A 22,694-nucleotide genomic window follows, 5' to 3' on the forward strand; every position below is an offset into this window, starting at 1 on the left:
TTACAACACAATATCCGTATAAGAGCACACATTTTGATACCGAACTGCATTATAATTTATACATCAACTTTTACCATAAGAAACAAAAGTTTTCCTCGATTACCAATGGGATAATTTTAGTACCATATCCAAAATGACCTTTCTGGTCTCTTTAATTACTGAGTATTTGCATTGCTGAAGCACAGAGGAGCACTTTGGGACAGGAAAACGTCCATAAGAACAAGCTCAACAAATTGATCAATCATGCTCCTACAAATACAAATTTCACCAAGATCACAAGGCCTGCAAACGTGATACCACCTTCATGTAACCACTCTTTACCAAAAGTGATAAACTTCCACCTTAAAGCAACTTTTACCAAACAAGACCTGTTCTCAAGAAGCTCTTCAGTGCTGATTACACGGTTAAATACACAAGTGGAGTAATTTCAGCAAGGCTTGCAGAGCTTTTATGATATCAAGATGCAAGTGCAACTTCAGAATGAGATTCCTGATTTATACTTCCACTAAGCAAAGGACTCTTCTGAAACTCATTTCTCAACTGTCCACAAGCAGCACTTGCATCAAGTCCCCTTGTTTGACGTATACTAGCAGTTACTTTACGAGATTCTAGAGCAGAGACAAATGCAAGAACCTGCGCCAAAAAATAAAAAGTGAATGCATCAACGAAAGATAAAACTCAGATGGAGTGTTTAGAACGACAAATGAGGAAACCCATCAGTAAAGGATTGACCAGTGAAGAGATAAGATGAAGCATACAGATTTTTTGGATGGACGCTTATACTCCGAGCCATCTATTGGATTGAATGGTATTAAGTTAACATGATGGCCACGACCCCATTCATGAAGCAATTCTGCCAGTTCAATTGCATGCTTGGTGGAATCGTTCACTCCGGCTACCGAAAAGTAAAAAATATTGAAAAGTCACATCCTTGGCACATGTTTTCTGGAGCAAGGGAACTGGGAGAGTCTATAACAAAGGAAAAGAGAAAAAAATCACCAAACACCTAGAAGTGTATATTCAAAAGAAACCCTTCTTCTAGTTTCCAGGAAGTAGTCCCTGCAATCCTTCATTATTGCATTCAAAGGGTAGGACTTTGCACTTGGTACAATCTTTTCCCGAAGATTCTGATTTGGAGCATGTAAGCTGATGTACAACAGTAAAACAAAGTAGAAATCAGAATTCTAGATAGCTAAGAATAAATTAGCAGGGAACAAAAGAATGTATGTGTTATAACATGCTGCATCTTTGCAGCTCTATGTAGGCAAATTTTAGAGTCCTTGAGATAACTTGGTGTTCCCGAAAGAAAATATAGAGAGAGATAACTTGGTACAAAGTCCCAGTGAAGTGATGAATACTAATCACATCATGAGCCATCAAGTTCGGCCATCAATCTATTCTGACAGATAAGAAAACATTAATGGTAAAAAAAATGCTCCCAGGCATGAATCTCAAGTTACTCTCTTTCCTCCTTCTGAGAATAGCAGAACTTCCCTTTTCCAGTGCCCTTACCGGAATTTGATCCTCCTTTCTTCAAACACTCAGTTCTCACCCACTGTGGTTACTGTTTTATTACTATCAGTCCTTTTCTTAGCCTTATTTTGTTATAGCATTATCATGGGGGAAACAGAGTTTATTTTAATGTAGGTTTTAAGTCATATGATATCACCAGATGGACTTCAGGCAATGCCATTTGGTTTGATAGGGTTGAAAGAAGCGGAACATGATGAGAAGAGTAACATTCAGCAAGAAGATCATGGAGAGGATACGGTTTGTCCTTAAGGAAGCCTCAACTGACCAAAAGAATATGGTGAGAAGATGGAGAAACAAGGATCTGAGCTGCCGAATATTTTGGTACCAGGAAGTATATTACACATGGAAGATACATGATCATCTTATCATTAAAGGGAGAGGCAAGATCAGTCGTTGTTCTTCCTGAGGAGTCCATTAATGCAGGGTGGAGAGACATAGCATTTAAGATAGAAAGTTCTATTAAATGGCCCCCTCAGCTGGCCATCAAAGCTTTACACAGAACTGTCGACGTTAATGTCCCTTTTGCAAAAGTAGTTGAGTAGTAAATGGCAGCCAAGTCTAAAATATGTAGTGAGCTACATATTGGTAGTGAAACAGTAAGAAAACCACCAGTTGACTCATCAGAAAACCAGGACAAGGCTAATTGGGAAGGTGTATTGTTGGTTCCTTTGGAAAGCCAATGGCTGAAAACTCAACCTATCAGACATAAGAAGATGGTCCTCCACAGTTTGGAAGAAAGTCGTTGGGGGTAAACATATATGAGATGCTAGGAAACCTTTCTTTTTCAGTTTCCAAGCAGATACATGGTAGAACAGACCCTTCAAGGTGTGTGGACTTGGATGAAGAGCGAGGTGAATCTAGAATGGAGTCCATTGGCAGGTTGTATACTAGTATCACAGAAAGCAAAAATGACATGGATTAGGGCAATGGGTTTGCCTTTGCATATGTGGTCCAATGAGGTTTTTCATCAAATAGGGGGTTTATTTGGCAGCTGGAAGGCTACACCCTAAAAGGTCAGAATTGAAGTAGAAGGTGATGGTAGACGGTAGTAATATCCCAAAGTAAGTGACGATTTCTAGAAACGGATTTAATTATTCGTCCCGATATGGTCTGCAAGAGAAACAAGCTTTGGAAAAACGGTGGCAGCAAGAAGCAAGAATTCAGGAGAAGACGAGGGCTCCGGCGAGGTCTTAGTGTATGCGAGAGACCAGTGGGTAATACAATGCTGCAATATAATAAATGAAACTGCTCTATTGACAGCTGTTGACTAGCAAAAGGTGATCCATGTGGGTGCTAATGATGGAAATTCGAAGGGGATGGGGGAGCATGTGAGAAACTTTTAAGTGAGCATGCTGTTTCAAATAAGGTTTTGACTCAAACCTCTAGTGGGCCTGACCCAGCTCATGTTATTCTTAATACCTTTGAGCCTCAGCCCACAGAAGGCACCTCTTATGAGGTTCTGTTAGATGATTTTATTAGGTCAAATTCATCGATCAATGAAAGTTTATGCATGCAACAGGAAACTTCAAGGAACAGGGGAAATTTGATCACTTCAGAGCCACGAAGCAGCAGAAAAGATCAAGAGGGGAGAGAGGATACAAATCATCTATGCTTGACAAACACTGATGAGCTAGATCTTGAGAAACTGGGAAAACAGTGACGAAAATTTTTGGGTGTCATTAATTACTATTGGAATCAGTTTTTCATGGGGAAGATTTAAAGTGAAGGATTTTGAACCTCTTCTAATTCAACAACAATACACTTTATTGGAGAGAGATGGACGCACCAGTATGGGTCCACCGAAATCTTTTAAAACATAGCAAGATGTTTGGAGTTGATTTTTATGGTCATGACGGGGAAGCCCTTGAACTTCTCGTGCAAATTGATGGATGTCGGCAAGCGAGAAGAATGGAATCACAAGTGGAACAGGAATTGAAGCTTAATAACTTTTGATGTCAAATTCAAAAGTAGCGGCACCAGAACAAAGGGAAAGGGAAAAGTCAGCATGATCTATGAAGCTCAAAATAGTGTCTGATAAGGCACGTATCCTCCATACTTATTCAAGGAGGAAGAAGCGAAGAAGGATAGGAGAAAATGATTTGCATCTTCTCAAATTCCTGAAGGTTTCACACATGGAGGATTGAGCAGCTTCTTACCGTTATTAGGAGTTATTTGGCAGTTTCTAGAAATTATGTCTTTATCCCAAGTAGTAATGAAGTAGTTATAGTTATCTATTATATAATAATAGATCCAGCAATGTGTAGGCAGGTTGTAATATATCGTTTATATGCAGAAAGATTGTTCTAAGAGATACAAGATACGTGTCTCCCTTTATAATTTCTATTGATGTTATCCCGTATAAAACTTTAGTTTCTATCATTGGTATCAGAGCAGTAAGATCTGCCATGGTTACCACACGAACCAACGCTTCCAACACCAAAACCTATCATGGCGACTCTTGATCAAATCGGCCAACAATTGACCACTATAACAGCAAAATTGGGAGCCATAGATGCTTTGGCTGCTGATATGGCTGCTTTAAAGCACAAAACAGCCAGAATCAGTATGGAAAATCTAAAGTTTTACTGGAAGAGGGCGAGGTTGATAGCACTTGGAGGCATCAAGAAACTTATTGGCGTTCGCACACAAAGATGGAATTTTCGAAGTATGAGGGAGGAGATCCTCGAGGGTGGATTTTGAAAGCAAAGAAATATTTTCAATATTATCAAACACCTGATGATTGCAAGGTTGATGCGGCTTCAATGTCTTTGGAAGGAGATGCATTGGATCTTTTTGCTTGGATCAGCAGTGAAAGAACCATTTATTACTGGGATGAGTTGGTGCAAGTGCTGCAAGAAAATTACGGACCCGCTGAGTTTCAAAATCCACATGAACATCTGTGTGGCATCTAACAGACTGGATCAGTATTCGAGTATAGGCAGGAATTTGAAAAAATGAGCCGCGCGTGTGAAAAATTGGCCAGAACACTGTTTACTTGGAGTTTTCCTTAGTGAGCTCAAAGAAGACCTTCGTGTGGATGTGAGGATTCACAAGCCTCGATCTGTGTATAAGGCAATGAGACTGGCCTTAGAACATGAAGGAAAACAGGGACCAAATCGGTGCAGTAAGGTACCTGTTTGGCCTTCAGTAACACGACCTTCATCAATTGGAAATTCCTCTCCAGCAACTCGAGAGTCCTTTAATTTCAATCATCCTGTCAACCAGTTACACTCCCTTTTCAACATCCATCGCTTCCAAACACTCGCCCGCTGAATTCTGAACAACATATTCGGCGAGAAAAAGGCTTATGCTATCATTGTAAAGACAAGTTTGCCCCTGGTCATCGCTGCAAACCTGGGACTTTTGCACATTTGGAGTTAATGCAAGAGGAGAATGATGTGCAAAGTGTTCACGGTAATCAGAATGAAGACATAACCCCTACTAATTGGGGGGAAATATCTTTTCATGCAACTTTGGGCAAAGAATCTGCTTCAGCTTTGAAACTTCAAAGCACTCTTTGCAGACGTAAAGTGTTGATGTTGGTGGACAGTGGTTCGACGCATAATTTTGTAGCAGAAGAAATTGTCAAGAAACTTGGGTTGCAGTCCAATATATTCCTACCTTCGGTGTCCGGATAGGCAATGGTGAAATTATCAAATGCAACAAGGTTTGTCATGACCTCTCAGTAGAGGTTTCTAACTTGGTTATAAAGCATGAATTCTTCCCTTTTCCCTTAAGTGGTGCATACATGGTGTTGGGTATACAATGGCTAGCATCCCTAAACACAATACAAGCCAATTGGAATGAGATGTTCCTAATCTTTCAATTGAATGGAAAAACTTATAAACTGCAAGGTGTTCCTCAGAAAAAACTCACAACATCTTTTTTATCAAAACTTGAAGAACATATGCTGACTAGAAATGCTATGCTGACAATTATGAAGGAGCCATATGGCCAAAAGTCTTTGTTAGCTGCACAATTTTCCGATATTTGTCTTGAGGACAAGTCGTCTGTCCAGGAGGGGTGTATTGATAAGGCACGTATAAGAGATATGAGAAGATAATGATTTGCATCTTCACAAATTCCTGAAGGTTTCACACAAGGAGGAAGAATCAAAGAAAGATATGAGAAGATAATGATTTGCATCTTCACAAATTCCTGAAGGTTTCACACATGGAGGATTGAGCAAGTTTCTTACAGTTATTAAGGCAGTTCCTTATGGTTACTAGAAGTTATCTGTCTTTATCCTAAGTAGTAATGAAGTAGTTATAGCTAACTATTATATAATAATATGTCCAGTGATTTGTGCCCGTATGGTGCCCTTTTATCTTTTATATGCAGAAAGATTGTTCTAAGAGATATGAGATACTTGTCTCTCTTTGTAATTTCTATTGATGTTATCCAGTATAAAACTTCAGTTTCTATAACTGTCATTTGGGGAAAAGAAGAATTGTGAAGAATTTGATTCAAGAATGGAAGGCAGAGATTATATACCTTCAGGAAACAAAGTTAAAAGGGAATGTGCTACTCAAACAAATCTAGGGTGGAAGATGGATTAGAAGTACAAACAGGGAAGCAAGTGGAACTAGCGGTGGGGTCCTAATGCTATGGGATTCCAGCATATGGAAGGGGGAGATTGTCCAGATTGGAACATACACCTGCTCTTGTAAGATGGAGGCTCAACTACAAAGTTTTGACAGCCACATTACAGGAGTATATTGTGATGACCCACCACATCATCACGCAACTTAGGCGCCACGTGGCATAAAGTTGTCCATGTGGAATGCTTACATAGAAAGAAGACTAGTCCATGGTGGAAGGTTTTAGAGAAATGTGGAAATTTCCCATGGTAGAACCTAGAATATCATAGATTTGCATGGAAGGTCCTTGAAATATTCTAGGCTTGTAGAGTATACTACAAAAGGGATTTATTTGTAAATATGTAGGGACTTGTGTAATAATTATTTGCATATTAGCCCCTAAGTGAGTAGTATAAATAGAGGGGCAACCATTTGTAAAGTCATCAAGCAAAATTCAATCAAAGTTATCTACAACATTCTCCCTAGCAATTCTCTTGTGTTCTCTATACCATTCTCTTAGCGATTTGTAAAGTCTTAGGCTGACTTGGCATAGCAAGATAGTGAACAAGTGGTGCATGAACATAAACAAGTTGTCAAGTGCCGCATGTATGCTTAGTAGAAGACTAAGGACGTGATAACGTAGTATCAGAGCAAAGTTGTGACTAAGAGAATGGAAAACGACAGAGAAATCAACCCTGCTAACACCCATGCCAACATCACCCAGGATGTCGCTGGCAAGAAGAGTTGTAACAAAAAGAGAAATGTCTCCAACAAGAACCAGGAGGTGCCGCTCGAGGTTGGGCCGAATGAAGAGCTTATATCCCACAAACCTTGTGCCACTGAGGCAAGCGAGGATGATGTGGAGGTCCTGCCCGAGGATGTCTCGCTCGGTAGAAAGTGAGTCACGAAGGTTAATGAGGGGATGAACGCAGTCGAGATATTCGGCCAACACTTGGGGAAGGTAGAAGGTACTCTAAGCGTTCTTGAGGGGCATACTGTTGAAGAAGTCGAAGCATTCGAAATGACTTGGATGAGTGTACGCAAACTGAGATAGAGACGAGGCAGACCATTGCTATATTAGAGTGCAGACTCATGGAGGCATTGAGCATTGTCGATGCCATGAAGGCAAATAGAGGCGCTTGAAGAGCCGGCTGATGCTGGCGTGACTGAGACAGCCAAGAACGTTGTCATGACAAGGGAGGCAAAGATCAAGGCTCCCAAGCCCCTAGTGTTCAAAGGGGTTCGTGATGCACAAGAAGTACAGAACTTTCTTTGACACTTGAAAACTATTTTCGACATGGAAATTTAAGGGACGACGATGCCAAGATCAACGCCACAATATTGTACTTGTCAGAGACTGTCATGCAATGGTGGAGACGAAAATCAGCTGATGCTGAAGAGAGATTTGTGCACAATTAGCACGTGGGATCAGTTCAAGGTCGAGTTCAAGCGATAATTCTTCCTAAATAATGTCTTGTACGAGGCAAGGCGCAAACTTCAGGAATTGAAGCAAACAGGGAGCATACACGACTATATCAAGGAGTTCACCACCCTCATGCTCCAAATCCCCAACGTCACAAGCGATTACTTGTTGCTCCACTTTATGGACAGGTTGCAGAATTGGGCTAAGCAGGAGTTGCAACGCCGACAAGTCACGGATATAGATCAAGCCATAGTAGAGCTCGAGTCTTTGATGTATTTTCGACATGAAAGGTCTGACAAAGGTAAAGGCAAAGAATCGAAAAGTATCAATGTCAAAGGTGGGGGAGATGGTAGAAAAGGCAGAGACCTACCAACAATGCCTAAAGAAGTCTTAATGCCATGGTGCGTGAACAAAACGGGAAAAAGCAAGGAGAGGGTTCAAGCACAACACAATTGGGTATGATAGGACTATTTGGAGTTGTCAAGAAGCAATCTTCCAACCTAACGACAATGGAAATCAGTATGTGGACCTCACCATTAACAACAAGCATGCTCGTGCACTAGAGGCCACTACAGCAACTCACAATTTTGTGACCGAGGCCGCAGCAAAAAGATTAGAGTTGAAGCTCACCCCAACTAACTCCCGCATTAAGACCATGACTGTCGAGGCTCAAAATGCTCATGGTGTGGCCAATTGTATTGGTATCATATTGGGCAACTAGAAAGGTACAACAAACTTTACCGCCACTACGATGGATATCTTTGACATTGTTCAAGGGCAAGAGTTCTTTAGACATTGTCATACTTTGATCGACCCCTACCTCCAACGTCTCTTGGTCATGGAACAAGAAAGAGCTTGCATGGTGCCTACCGTGACTATACCGCACAGACAGAGCCAAGCACAACTTTCGGCTATGCAACTCAAGAAGGGGGAGCCGACGTTCATGGCAACCATTAGAAATATGGAGGGGTACATGGGTTACCAAGAGACACTGCAGCCTTGCATAGAGAAGCTACTAGAAGAGAATAAAGATGTTATGCCTGAGGAGCTACCTAAGCACCTGCCTCCTAGGCGTTGGGTAGATCATAAGATTGAGTTGGAGCCAAGAGCTAAGCCACCCACATTCACTCCCTATCGCATGGCATCACCTGAGTTGGAAGAGCTCAGGAATCAATTGAAAGAGCTACTGGATGCCGATCACATCCATCCATCAAAGGCACCCTTTCGCGCACCAATGTCGTTCCAAAAGAAGAAAGATGGAACATTGCGCTTATGTATCATAGACTATCGGGCACTAAATAAAGTAACAGTAAAGAACAAGTATCTGATTCCACTCATAGTTGACCAATTTGATAGACTTGGAAAGCCAAGTACTTCACCAAGGTGGATCTTCGAAAAGGCTAATATCAAGCTCACGTTGCGGAAGGTGTCGAAGACAACATGTGTGACTAGATATGGAGTCTTTGAGTGGTTGGTAATGCCCTTCGTCTTAACCAACGCACTTGCTACATTTTGTAACCTCATGAATAAGATCTTCCACACCTATCTTGATCGCTTCGTGATAATCTACTTGGATAATCATCTACAGTAACACCTTGGAAGAGCATGCAGAGCAGTTAAGGGAGGTTTTCCACATCTTGCGAGAGAACGAGCTATACATCAAGAGGGAGAAGCACGCATTTTCACAATCAAAGGTACACTTCTTGGGACATGTCATCAGCAATGGCGAGCCACGCATGGACGAGGCGAAGGTACAAGCTATTCAAAAGTGGGAGGTACCTACAAAGGTAACCGAGTTGAGATCCTTCCTTGGACTTGTTAACAACTACTATAGTCGGTTCACCAATGGCTATTCAGCTAAGCAGCACCATTGACTAAGTTGCTAAAGAAGAACGAGCCATGGGTTTGGACAAAACATTGTCAAAGACATTTGAGGTCTTAAGACAGCAATGATAGAAGAGCTAGTCTTGGCATTCCCGAACTTTACCAAGACATTCGAGGTGCACACAGATGCGTCGGGTTTTGCCATTGGGGGTGTCTTGATGTAGGATAAGCATTCTATAGCATTTGAGAGCCACAAGTTGAACGAGACAGAACGACGTTACACATTGCAAGAAAAGTGGAAAGGAGAATGGTATGGAAGGAATTAGGAGAAGTTAGAGGACTCATGGAGGGCCCCTGGGATGATTTCAGTGTGTACAGACGCCCTTCTGGAAAAAAGAATACTATACCAGGAGATCATCAACTATGGTGGAATTCTCAGATTTTGTAGAGGACATGGAACTAACTGATCTCCATCTGGAAGGTGGCTCTTATACATAATAATTTAAAGGTGAAAAATTGAAATCATATTTTAGCTTCCAGAATAGATAGAATTTTGATATCTACAGAATGGAATGAACTTTTTAACAACTTGAAGCATTCTACTCTCCAAAGACGACCTCAGATCATGTTTCAGGAGATCTCATTTGTGACCGATGGAAACATACCAAATCTTATTTCAAATTCGAGAATTGGTCGTTGAACTCTAAAGGTTTTATTAATAGAATTAGAATTTGGTGGCCTTCTATTACTTTTCATGGAAACCAGATTACATTCTGGCTTGCAAACTTAAAGCTCTCAAGGGTAAATTTAAAGATTGGAGCAGCAATGAGCAGGGGAACTTGAGGCACCAAATATTTTAACTGCTAAGTCAATTGGCTGTTTTAGATGCCACACTAGAATGCAGAGAGCTTTAACAGAGGAGGGAATGATAAAGAAAGTTACTATCTTCATGGATTATGAAGAATGCCTCAAGAATGCAGAGGTGACCTGAGACAGAATTCTAGGGCCTTATGGCTCAAAGAAGGGGGTAGGAACTCCAAGTTTTTCCACCAAACTGCCAATGCACATAAGAGATGCAACCTAATTGATCATACAGTGGTACATGAGGATAAAATAGTTGAACCAGACAGAATAAAGGGGGAGATCATTTCTTTCTACAAAAACCTATATACAGAAACTGAAGAATGGAGACCCAGTGGATATCTTAGCAATCATCCTGTAATCTCATAGTGATAAAGAGGCCTTGCAAGCTGAATTTGAAGAACAGGAAGTGTTTGAAGGTCTGAAGAAGTGTGCAACAAACAAAGCATCTGGTCCTGATGGGTACACAATGGAATTCTGTTTGAAATGTTGGATGTGCTGACACAAGACATTATGGAGGCTTTTCATAACTTTCACTCTTAGGAAATGTTTGAATCTTCAATACAACATATATTGCCTTGATCTCCAAGAAGACAACGCAAAAGAACTTAAAGATTTCAGACCTATCAGCCTGATAGGAAGCTTTTATAAACTGATTTGGAAGGTTCTGGCATAGAGACTGAAAAGAGTGGTGGATAAATTGGTGGATTCCCAACAGATTGCTTTCATCAAAGGTAAACAAATAATGGATGCGGTTTTAATAGCTAATGAAGCAATTGACTCTAGAATCTCACAAAACAAACCTGGTATCCTCTGCAAACATGATATTGAGAAAGCATATGACCATGTCAACTAAGATTTCATTCTCAGTATGCTACGACAGATGGGATTTTGGGGAAAATTAATCAAGTGGGTAAAATTTTGCATCTCAGCAGTGAAATTTCCCATCCTCATTCATGGGGCAACAGAAGGTTTTGTAGTACACATAGCCCTATAAGACAAGGGGTCTCAACAACATGCTTAAGACAGCTAAGGCAAATGGAAGGATTCAGGGCTTTGAAGTGGCCAAAGACAATGAAAGAAATTTGGAGATCACTCACATACAATATGCTGATGATACTCTAATTTTCTGTGATGCAAAAAAAAAAGAGCAATTGTTGATTCTGACATTAAATTTGGTATTGTATGAAGGCATTTCTGGGCTTCACGTTAATTGGAATAAGAGTCATCTTTCAATTAATTTGGTACCTACTATGGAGCAGTTGACACATATTCTGGGTGTAGTGGGTAAGTGCCTTCAATATACCTTGGCATGCCTTTGGGAGCAAATCCGAGGTCTATAAAAATCTAGAATCCAGTTCCAGAGAAGTGTGAGAAGTGGTCATGATGGAAATCACAATACCTATCCTTGGATAGGAGGCAATCTTACTGTGATAAATTTTGTGTTAGATGTACTTCCAACATAGATGATGTTCCTAATTCATATACCTCAGGCAGTTACATAGAGGCTGGATGTAATCAGAAGATGCTTTCTTTGGCAAGGAAATAAGGAAAGGGAAAGGTTTCCATTTAGTTTAATGGAAAAATATTATCAGAAGGAAAAAGCAAGGGGGAGTAGGTATCAAACACCTCAAGCATCAGAGTAAAGCTCTCAAGGTGAAGTGGTTATGGAGGTATGCCTAGCATTCTGAAAATCTTTGGAGTAGTGTTATTAAGATTAAATATGGGGAGTTGGACAAGTGGGTCACTCAAGAAGTTACCACCCTTACGGAGTTAGTCTCTAGAGAACCATTAGATCCTACTGGCCTTTTCTAGATAATCAGACTGATATAAAGGCATTCAATGGTAACAAATCTCTTTTCTGGACAGACAGGTGGACGGGTTCTACTAGCCTATAGGTTTTGTTCCCAGGTATTTTTATCCTGGCCCAACAACAGAATAAGACAGTGGCTGAGATGTGGATGTATCTGTGAGAAATATAAGAGATATATTATTGAATTGTGTATCTACATTATTATACAGAGACCCTATTTATAGACACTACAACACAATCATTTACCAAGTACGATACTATTTACTATTTCTATTCCTATTTCTATTCCTAGTTTAAGTAGGATTGTATAAACCTATTCCTATTCTAACACTCCCCCTCAAGCTAGTGCATACAAGTCATATGTACCTAGCTTGTTACAAATGTAATTAATACGAGGACCGATGAGGGTTGGTGAGATATCTGCAAGTTAATCACTCGACTTCACAAAATTGACAGTTAATCTCAATGTGCTTAGTCTTTTCATGAAATACTAGATTTAATGTGTAATTACCAGTCAATCTCAATGTGCTTAGTTTTCTCATGAAACACTGGATTTGATGCATAATGTCGATAAAACACAGTGTGATAAATTCTTGAATTGCATTTTTGAACTTCCTAAATCAAGCTTGAGAAGACTGTTTCAGATGACCATAGAGTGACTTACACAATTGAGATACAACGCTACCAGACTCCCCCTGAGTAACAAAATTAGGTGGTTGCTCCATATAGACTTCTTCCTCGAGATCATCGTGGAGAAAAACATTCTTAATGTCCAACTGATTAAAAGGCCAATGGAGAACGACAGAAAAAGGGACATATGCTATTTTAGCCATGGGAGAAAAAATATCACTCTAATCCACCCCAAATCTCTGAGTATATAATTCTTTTTTTGGGGTAAAAGCAATCTGAAATAGAAAGAAAACATTGCAAAAAACTCAAATTTGTCGGAAACAATGGAATGCTAGCAGGAAAGTGCTCGAAATTTGTATAAAATATATGGATCGTCTTGAAATCAAGAGATGAGTAGATCTTAAACAACAAAGTCACTGTAAAATTAGTTGGAACATGCTCATGCGCTGGATTATTAGATTTGATAGCTGAAAGTGATCACAATTTGAGAAATAAAATTATATAAGTAGGATCAGAATGATGGAACGACCCTACTAAGAAAGAGAATTGCATGGATAGGGTAGAATTGACAGCATAACCCTACTGAGAATGAGAATTATATGGGTAGGGTCAGAATGATGGGACGACTCTACGGAAACCAAATTTGAGGAGTCACCTGAAAGACACATGGAACTACGCAAATCAAATCTGAGGAGTCACCGATAAGACACACGATGCTATGCAACTCAGTTATGAGAAAGTAGTTCGGAAAACTTCACGATACTACACAATTTAAATATGAGAAGTAGTCCGAAGAGATGCATGGTGCTGCAAATCTATATGAGAAAGTAGTCACTGGAAAGATGGCACGGTACTACACAAATTAAGTATGAAAAAGTAGTCACCGAAAAGATGACATGGTACTACACAAATAAAATAAAAGGACATATATCAGGAGGATAAGAGGACATTATGGACAAGAGGGAGTTACTCGGATGGTAAACACCCCTCACTTTCAATGCTAAGGTTGTGAGTTCGAGTCACCAAGGGAGCAAAAAGGTTGGAGCTCCAATGGAGGGGCTAAAAAAAGGACATTATGAGAAGGGCCACAAGAAAATCTCTAGGATGTAAAATAAGGGCCCACTAAAATCTTTTTATATGTATATATACAGAGGGCTCAGAGTATTGCATACAGCATAAATATTTCAAGAAGGAAATAAGCACCCACACCACTATTATAGCAGTGCAAAATTGTTCTGAATCTTGTGGACACATCTAGAAGTTAATATTGAACAAGCCAGAATTATCTGCCACCAAACATGTATTGCTAAGCTATCATATGCAAGATAAGTATTACCAAACCAAATTCAAAAATTAATATGTTTATGTACCTTTTTGTACTTGTCCTTTTTTTCTTATTGATACATTTCTTTCCTTTAATTGTGTTTTGATTGTATTGTTGGAAGGAGGGTTTGAGGAAGTAGATGGAGAAAATACTACCTGAGAGCCAGCGTAGACTGAAGTTTGTAAGATGCAAGCTTTTTTATGGTGTTTGGAACTCCAACAGTTGAAATCGTAATCATCCTTTGCCCAATCAGAATATCCTTATAAGAAAACAAATCATTCAAATTTCATACTACACAGCTTTAAAAATTCTAGCTATGAAATAACATGTAGTGATATGCTGCTTTCATACAGAAACTTAAGGTCAATTATATGGAAACATATGAATTTTAGTAATTTCCAATCCCAGCATTTTTGCATTAACTCTTGGCAGACTGTCCAATGCCTTAAGATTATTTCATCAAGTTCGATTTACATTAAAAGGGGAAATATATCTCTAGCACAAACAACTGATGTCTCAAATGACTTGCATATTTGAGATATGTTAAAATTGGGCCTAACTCACACCCCCAAAAGCTAGCCTGAAGGGTGGAGGATTGCCAAGCATTATAAGGAGACCACACATCTCATTAACCACGGAGTGGACTTTTTCAGCCTTTAAGACCCCACCTCATGCCTAGGGCTGGACATCTGGTGCGTGGACAAATTTAATTTGGGGGCCCAACATCAGGTGAGATAGGTCCTGCTCTGATACCATGTTGAAATTGGTCTTGGACCCAACTCACACCTCAAAAGATAGCTCGAGGGAGAAGGATTACCAAGCCTTGGACTTTTTCATTCTTTAACAAGATACTTAGATACTTTTATTTTGTTAAAAGGTGTAAGATCCAAGTCCGCTAATCTTTCAAAGGTAAATATTGATCAAAAGCTACTCAAGAAGCAGCATGCAATACAATGACATGCAGTTTCAGCAACTAACACAACATTTAATCTCAGAATCTATATTATATTAAAAGCATGAAGGTCCTTAGAAAGGTTGATTGAACTTTTTGCCCTTCATTAAAAGATTTAACAATAGATAAAATGGTCATTTACTATTTTTCTCAAATAATTATCATTTAATTATTATCATGGCATTTAGAACTTTGAAATTAATTAAAATTATAGTTATTAAAGGTGCTATCCTAATACGAATCATTCAGCTTTATTTCATAGGTGTTTAGCTTTACTTTTTGGAATCCTTTTTGGTTCCTAATAAATTTTTGGAGAAAAAAAAATTGATGTAGGAGTCTTATTTGGACGTAGGAAATTATTTTGGTTATCATATCATATAAGAGTCATTTTTAGGAGTCGGTGGTATCCTCCTTTTAGGAATAGGAATTCAAATCAATGTAGTCAAAGGTGCGCTTTAAGCGTGCTTAAGCCCTGAAGCGAGGCTCAAAACGCGTTGAGCGCTTCGCCTCGCTTTATGTGCGCCTCAGTGTCGTCATCAAGGTTTTAAGGCAAACTTTTTCTTGCCAATGAGCCTCTTCTTAAGAAGTGACACTAAACAATTGATATTTCACTTTATCATAATTTGTTTTCAATTTCTTTGGTCATATATTAGTCATGCATGTTTATAATTATTAGTCTTGGACTAAACATATATATTTGTATTTTTCTCCCTTTGCGCCTTTTTTCATTTAAGTCCGCGCTTTATTTGCGCTTTGTGCTTAAAGCCCCAACGGACCTTAGAGATTTTTTGCACTTTTCGCCTTTGATAACACTGCTTCAAATCTTTTTTAAATTACAATTTCAAAGTCTTCTTCATGAATTTTGTCAAGCTTTGTCTCGGAGTATCGAAGTCGCAACTGCTGATTCAATCTCCATCGTATGTTTTCAATCCCCAATCATTAACCTTCAATCACATCTCCTGAACAAATAATCAAGTATATTATTTATATCCATATTATGTTTATTAAATTTCTGATTAAATAGTAGCTTCAGAGAGTCCTTAAAATTTGACCAAATCCTAAGTGTAATTGAAAGAGGAGTAAGGCATGAGTTAATGTATCGATATTGTATAAATAGTGTATATCTTATAGATATGATATATAATTATGTATCATACATGTATATACATTCATATAAGTTGTTATACGATATTTTTAAATTACTTATTACTCAAAAAAGACAACAATTGCGGTCTGTCTTCTATATTCTTCTCAATAATCTCAAAATACACATTCCTAAATAAACAAGAACAAAAAAGAAAAACATCAAAGCTATTGATAACTCAGCCTAAGCTGTGAGCACAGCAGTCCCACCAACCTATTTAATCTACTTATCCATTACCAAATAATCTTCCTGAATTCTAAAGAAAGAAGATGTTAGTGGATTTAATTAATTAATACAAATACATTGGAGTCAATGTGGCATGATCCAGATAGCCATTGAAACAATACTTTGACCGAGAGTATTAGACGGAATCTAAATCTGGGAAAAGCACTTTGCCTGTAAAATATTTTGGCCGAATGGCCATTTTAGATAATACTTAATAATTGGGTTAGTTTACAACAACACACCCAGTGAAATTTCACAAAGTGGGTCGGGGGAGGGTAAAGTGTACGCGGACCTTACCACTACCTCGTGGAGGTAGAGAGGTTGTTTCCGAAAAACCCTTGGCTGAAGAATAATTGGGTTAGTTTGAGTAAGAAATTTTGACTCAATGAACATTTTGTGTAAGTTTTCCTTTATTATTCTCCATGGATCTTCTGATTGGTTAATTCATTTATCAACCTACTCAAGGGTTAGACATAAAGATGAAGAGAACAATGTTAAAATTAGTTGTTTCGCATCCCAATATTTATTTTTCTCATTTACATAGATATACTATTTATTTTAATGTCAATTACTATTTTTTTAATATTTTTGTATTTATATACAAATTTATTGATTAACACGAGCTACAGATGTGAAACACATCACTAAACTATCGTGTTGTTAGCCTCTTGTTAGATGACTTTCAAATTTCTTCTGTCACAACTTTCAAGTTGTCATCTTCTCTTTTCTCATAATCCTTTCTGTTATTGTTAATTTGTTACAATAATTATCTTATATTCTCATATATAATGTAGCCTTATTGTTTTAGAGTTTTTTTAGGCATCAATACCAACATAATTTTGACTTTTGATATCATAACGAAATTTTGTTCACTACATTTAATTTTGCACCTTAATTGTTAGTGTGATGATGAATTAACATGTTCCTCTTAAAGTACACTTTTTATCTTAAATATTTTTAATTATTTTTCAAAAGTTTTGTACTTAATAATATAACATACATATAACATTTTTTATATACATTTATTATTAATTAACACAACACACACATGCGAAACATATACAGTTAACTAGTCTATCAATATTCATGAAGGCAATAGAGTTTAGGGAGCCTTTTATCCCAAGAAAAACATATAAAATACATACTTACAGAAAAAATTGAAAATACTAATAGTTCAACATGTCAGACTTGAGGGAGGAACTGAAATGAACAAAGAAAGTCATATCACGGATGTTACTAGACCTTATTCAAGCAACGATGTGCTTCAAGGACTTCTTTCATGTTCAACATTGGCTCACCCATACCCATAAACACAACGTTTGTCACTCTCTGCTTGAATAGCTCTTCTATTGCCAAGACCTGCCACCATGTAATTACAAATATAAATGGTCCCCACAAGTTTGTGCCAAAAAGACATACCATGTTCTTTGAATTTGGCATCCACCACAAAACAAAAAACAACACAAGCCCTCCACACATTCCTCTCGACGATGATAAAGTTTACAGTTCAAAATCATGACTGATTAAGGTAAAGAGTTAAATGTGATGTTTTACATTTTAGCAACTATGGTATGTGAATAGGTCATCTACATCTCTATCTTGCATGATTAAGCAAAATGATGGACAGAAAATCTATTGAAAATCCCACAATGTAGTGTTTATAGCTACAGAAAAGAAAGTATGAAGACGTCACCATATTAGGGACAAAAATATTAGCATAATAGAGATGCAAAGAGAACCTGCTCAACAATTTCATGGCTCTTAAGGTTCCTTGAGAATCCTCCCTTGCCAGTCGCACAGAACGAACAGCGCAACGGGCAGCCCACCTGATTAGCACAAAAATTAATGACCATGGTGGCAGAAAAATGATTAAAAACCACATAGGTTTTTAGTAGTTAGCTGAGAGCATATGTATAATCCATGACCACAATGAATTACCTGAGATGAAACACATGCTGTCAAGCGAAATGAACCATCATTGTCTTTAACTGGAATTCCAACAGTCTCAACCAGTCGGTTGTCCTCGAGTTTTATTAACAACTGAAGTTTATTTGCAGGAATCCTAAGATAGTGAAAGAGGGGAAAGATAGGCAAGAAAGAGATATGTACTGCACAAAAGAATTTAACCTTCTAAAAAATAACTATAACTAAGAAAAAATCTAAGGATAGACTAAAAACATCAAGACAAACAAAATAGAAACTGTCTTAGAGCACAGCCATGACTTGTAGATAGTATGTGATGTAAGTCCATTTTCTGATTCGTCCAAGTTGCTCTCCTTCAGTAGCTAGATTCGACACAACAACATCCTTCCATGTTAACAGAGTTATGTCACCCAAAAGACAAAAACAGGGTCTACCAGTAATGTCCATCAAAAATTTAGCTGGAAATTTTTAACACCTACATTCCTTCAAACAAAGGAAGGTAAAGCAGCTTTTTGATAGAACACCAACATACATCACATAAATACTTTAGTTATCAGATTTCATTTGCATTAATATCTCCATTTTCCGAGGTAGAAACTAACCAACTCAACAATCTTAGTAATATAATTCGCTGGACTCACCTTGACGAAAATGGGTAACCCGAACTAAGGGACCAGATCTAGGTCAGAAGCCCACAAGACAGAAGGCAAAAGTGATGTGCATCAATCAACGGAGGTTCATGGTATTGTTTGAAAGAAGGCTCACACAAAGACACCTCTGTTGTGTAACCAACTGTCAAACCAGGCATCTTCAGGTTCCCTTTGTGGTACTGTTCCCACATGCTTAGTTCTCTCCATAGGATAGCACTTAATTTTTGCTTTATCAGGATTAATTTTGCTTTGGGGACTTGGGTAGTTATAGTGACGTGTGAAAGCAATATATAGCACATAAGCAGTGTATGCCAAGGTAAGGGCATCAAGCTATTTGTCGACATCAGTCATGGAGATGGCAGCAAGGATCTTGTTTCAATAGTTTTAATGTAATTCTGCACCTTCTGGCTTAGATAAGTTCAGTTAGCTTGCGTTTGGCCATACGATATGAAATCATGATTCAAATCAGCGTTCGGACATGCGATTAGGGATCATGCTTTCAAATCTCAAATTCTCCAAAAGCCATGATTTGGGATTCCGAATCATGATTTCAAAAAAAAAATATTGAATGGAAAACATGACACATAAGTTCATATTTTGTTTTTTTTAAAAAAAGGCCCTTCATTTTAATTTTTGCAAAAAAAGACTCATGCTTGGCGTGAAGAGATTGTACGGACCATGTGAAAGGACTATATTAAAGAACAAAAAGTTACTACTATTGATGAAAAGTTGATCTTTATAAAATTATGAGTATTTGAAAGTTTGTAATCACAAACATTTATTTATAAAAGGAACATAAAGATATGCGATTTTTCAATGCAGCACCTTAGGATATTCTTATATCATATTTATGAACTATGGTTTGCTCATTTAGTACGATTGTATAAGAATTGGGGAAATTTTGATAGTTTCCACAACTTGTAGGGTTTCATGTTTCTGAGAAAAAATACGACTTAAAGAGATCCAAATTGCATGTCCAGACAAAACTTCAACTTCAAATCGATTCTAATTTGAAATCATGATTCCATATCGCATGTCCAAACGGGCCCTTAGCATCTTGGGTCAACTCAAGTTCTAATAGCTCCTTAACACCAGAATAAATATTCACGATGTCTCTTCCAGAAGGTAACCATTGTGCTAATAAGAATTGTCATTCATTCAAAAATAAGCAAGTCCTATGGGTGTTTGATACCACCATAAACCACCATGTCAACATTCAATTAGTCAGCAAAAATCAAAATCAATTTCACACAACAAAATAGAATTGTCTTCAAAACACACACACAAACATATTAGTTCTAACTTCTAAAGATATGAACAGCTCCTCCCACCATATAGACAACACACCTACTAAAATCACTTTCTACACTACTCTTGATTAAAGTAGCTATACGACACTAATTATAGTTTTTGGTTGATACTTCTTCATCCATTTTCAATGAGGTTAAGGCGTTAAGCCACTTCCACTGAAGGATCAAAAGGAAGGTTGAAAAGCCAGTGTTATTAGAAATCATCACTTCATCACTTGAAGGGACACAGCAAGGCAAAGCAGGAGCTCTCATGGGTGAAACTATGCCCTTATGAGAACAGCATACTTCAAAAAATGAGGCTTAGACTGCTTCAGCAAAAACTGATCAATTCTTAGAATTTGAATTTTAAAAAATGGAAAAACTATACAACGGGGAAAATATGACCTTTTGCTATGTAGATACTTGGTCTCCTCCTCTCATATGCATCAACGTTTCATTGCCCTTGTCATTTTCTTCAACCCCTCTTCTTTACTACTCTTTTTCTCTGCTTTCTTCTTCTGCTACTCTTTTTCTCTGCTTTCTTTGGTTTTCTTCTTTGTCTTTGTTTTATTCTTCAGACAACTTCCAAGTTTTGTTTCTTGTAATTTTTCATACAAAAAAACTATTGCTACTTCTCTTTGCAGAGTTCTCTATTGCTTCTTTCGTCTACTCTCTTTAGTTCAATAACTAAAGTGATTGAATATAGGTCAAATACTGCAGCTTGATTTTCTAATAGTTGACTAGCCAAATATAAGAATTAATTTTGTGATTGAAGTCATCATTCTTTGGCCTTAGAGAATATATATTCCAATGATATTTAATTAGAATTGTTTGATAAGTTAAGTCAAACTGATCCAATTATTTTTTGGGGCTTATTTTAAGTATAAAATGGCTTTTAAAGTTGGTCAGCCAAACATTCAAAAAAGCTGAAAATAGCTTATAAGTCAATCCAAACAGGCTCTTAATATTGTCGTTATTGTATATTGGATGCTGAAATCAGAAACTTTGTAGCAGCTCGATGTTATTAACATATATTTGGAACTTCTTGTATTTTTGGAAAACGTGCACTTTACTTCGAAGACGAGTGCGCTTTTATTCATATTTTTCACTTAAAGTCCCATGAGCTCTATCTTTTTTGCGCTTTTGACTTTTCATACTGCAGAAGGCCAGCACTCCAAGGTATTACAGAGGCACCAAACATACAAAATGGAGACACCACATGCCAAAATACCTTGTGATCAGTCAACCAAAGTTAAACACGCAAGAAAGTTAACTACCTAAAAATATCCATAGCCTCATAATTCTAAATGAAAACGATGACAAAACTACTACACTAGATCACAGCATAACCAAAATATAAGCATTTAACAATGTTCACCTTGGTGGTCCCATCAGCTGCAGTGACTGCTTTATGAATTGGGGACCTCCCAACGCTCCATCCTGCTTCCTGTAAATCGTGTCTGAATGCCAATGGCACTATCCAATTTAATAGAAAAAAATAAGTAATTACAAAGATCAAGCATAAAAATTAAGATGACTATGGTATAAAAAAAAAACTATAGATAGATTTCCAACAGAAAGAAAAACTCACGCTGACTAAATTCCTGAATTTCCTTGACCTTTCTCTTGTAGAGGAGATGATACAGTTGTTTACCTCTAAAACTTTTCTATGCACATTGAACAAAGTAATTAATTACTACTTGTTAATGTATTGATAATATTTTGCTGGGCTCTAAACAAACCTGACCAAAGTCGAGGGCAAGTTGCTGAAGTTGTTCCTCAGACAAGCCAAGGAGGAAGCGCGTCTCCATTTGAGAAGCCTTCTTGAGTGAGGGTACTGTGAAGGTGCTGGAGACGGTTGTAAAAGTGCGAGAGCGTAAAGCCCGTGCGAGGGGAACTGAGCAGCCTGACTGAAGGAGACCCATCGCCATTTCAGAGCTATCTATATTTTAGAGGATAAACCCCCCCAAAAAAGATGCTGCCCGAGTTAAACCTTCGTCTCAAACCCAAAATGGGAATGAAAAAGAAATTATTAGTAAGGAGCAAATCTCCATTTGTTGCAGTAGTTTTCAATTTTACAAAAATCCCTTAAAAAGTTAATTCGTGATACATAGCATAGCTTATTAATATATAGCATAGTGTGATGACCCGCCACATCATCACGCCACATAAGCGTTATGTAAGTGCTACATGTCACAAAGTTGCCCATGTGGAAGCCTTACATAGGAAAAATGCTAGTCCATAGTGAAAAGTTCTAGAGACATGTGGAGAATTTCCTTGGAAGACTTTAGAATTTCATGGATTTGCATGGAAAGTCCTTAGAATCTTCTAGTTGTGTAGAGAAATCTAGAAGAGGGATTAGTTTGTAAATATGGAAGTACTTGTGTAGTAATTTTTATTTACACTTAAGCCCCTAAGGAGTAGTATAAATAGAGGGGCATTCATTTGTAGCAAATCATCAAGCAATCAAGCATTCTTCCAAAGCAATACAAAAGCCTTCTTCATAAAAGCTCTCTTGTCTTT

General features: G+C 37.9%; 1 protein-coding gene across 1 annotated transcript; it reads right to left on the minus strand.

The window, feature by feature from the left end:
• Positions 1 to 13: 13 nt before the first annotated feature.
• LOC129898996 (uncharacterized) lies at positions 14 to 22,223 on the minus strand. Its single transcript, XM_055973733.1, has 10 exons — positions 21,914 to 22,223; positions 21,763 to 21,838; positions 21,550 to 21,647; positions 18,248 to 18,349; positions 18,049 to 18,135; positions 17,552 to 17,668; positions 14,144 to 14,247; positions 1,007 to 1,146; positions 759 to 895; positions 14 to 633 (listed from the first exon to the last, which is right to left on the minus strand). Exons 1-10 carry the CDS (start codon positions 22,100 to 22,102, stop codon positions 457 to 459), a joined length of 1,227 nt encoding a protein of 408 aa, XP_055829708.1. The 5' UTR covers positions 22,103 to 22,223; the 3' UTR covers positions 14 to 456.
• Positions 22,224 to 22,694: the final 471 nt, after the last annotated feature.

This window comes from Solanum dulcamara, chromosome 8 (genome assembly GCF_947179165.1).
Source record: "Solanum dulcamara chromosome 8, daSolDulc1.2, whole genome shotgun sequence".
NCBI classification, from domain to species: domain Eukaryota; kingdom Viridiplantae; phylum Streptophyta; class Magnoliopsida; order Solanales; family Solanaceae; genus Solanum; species Solanum dulcamara.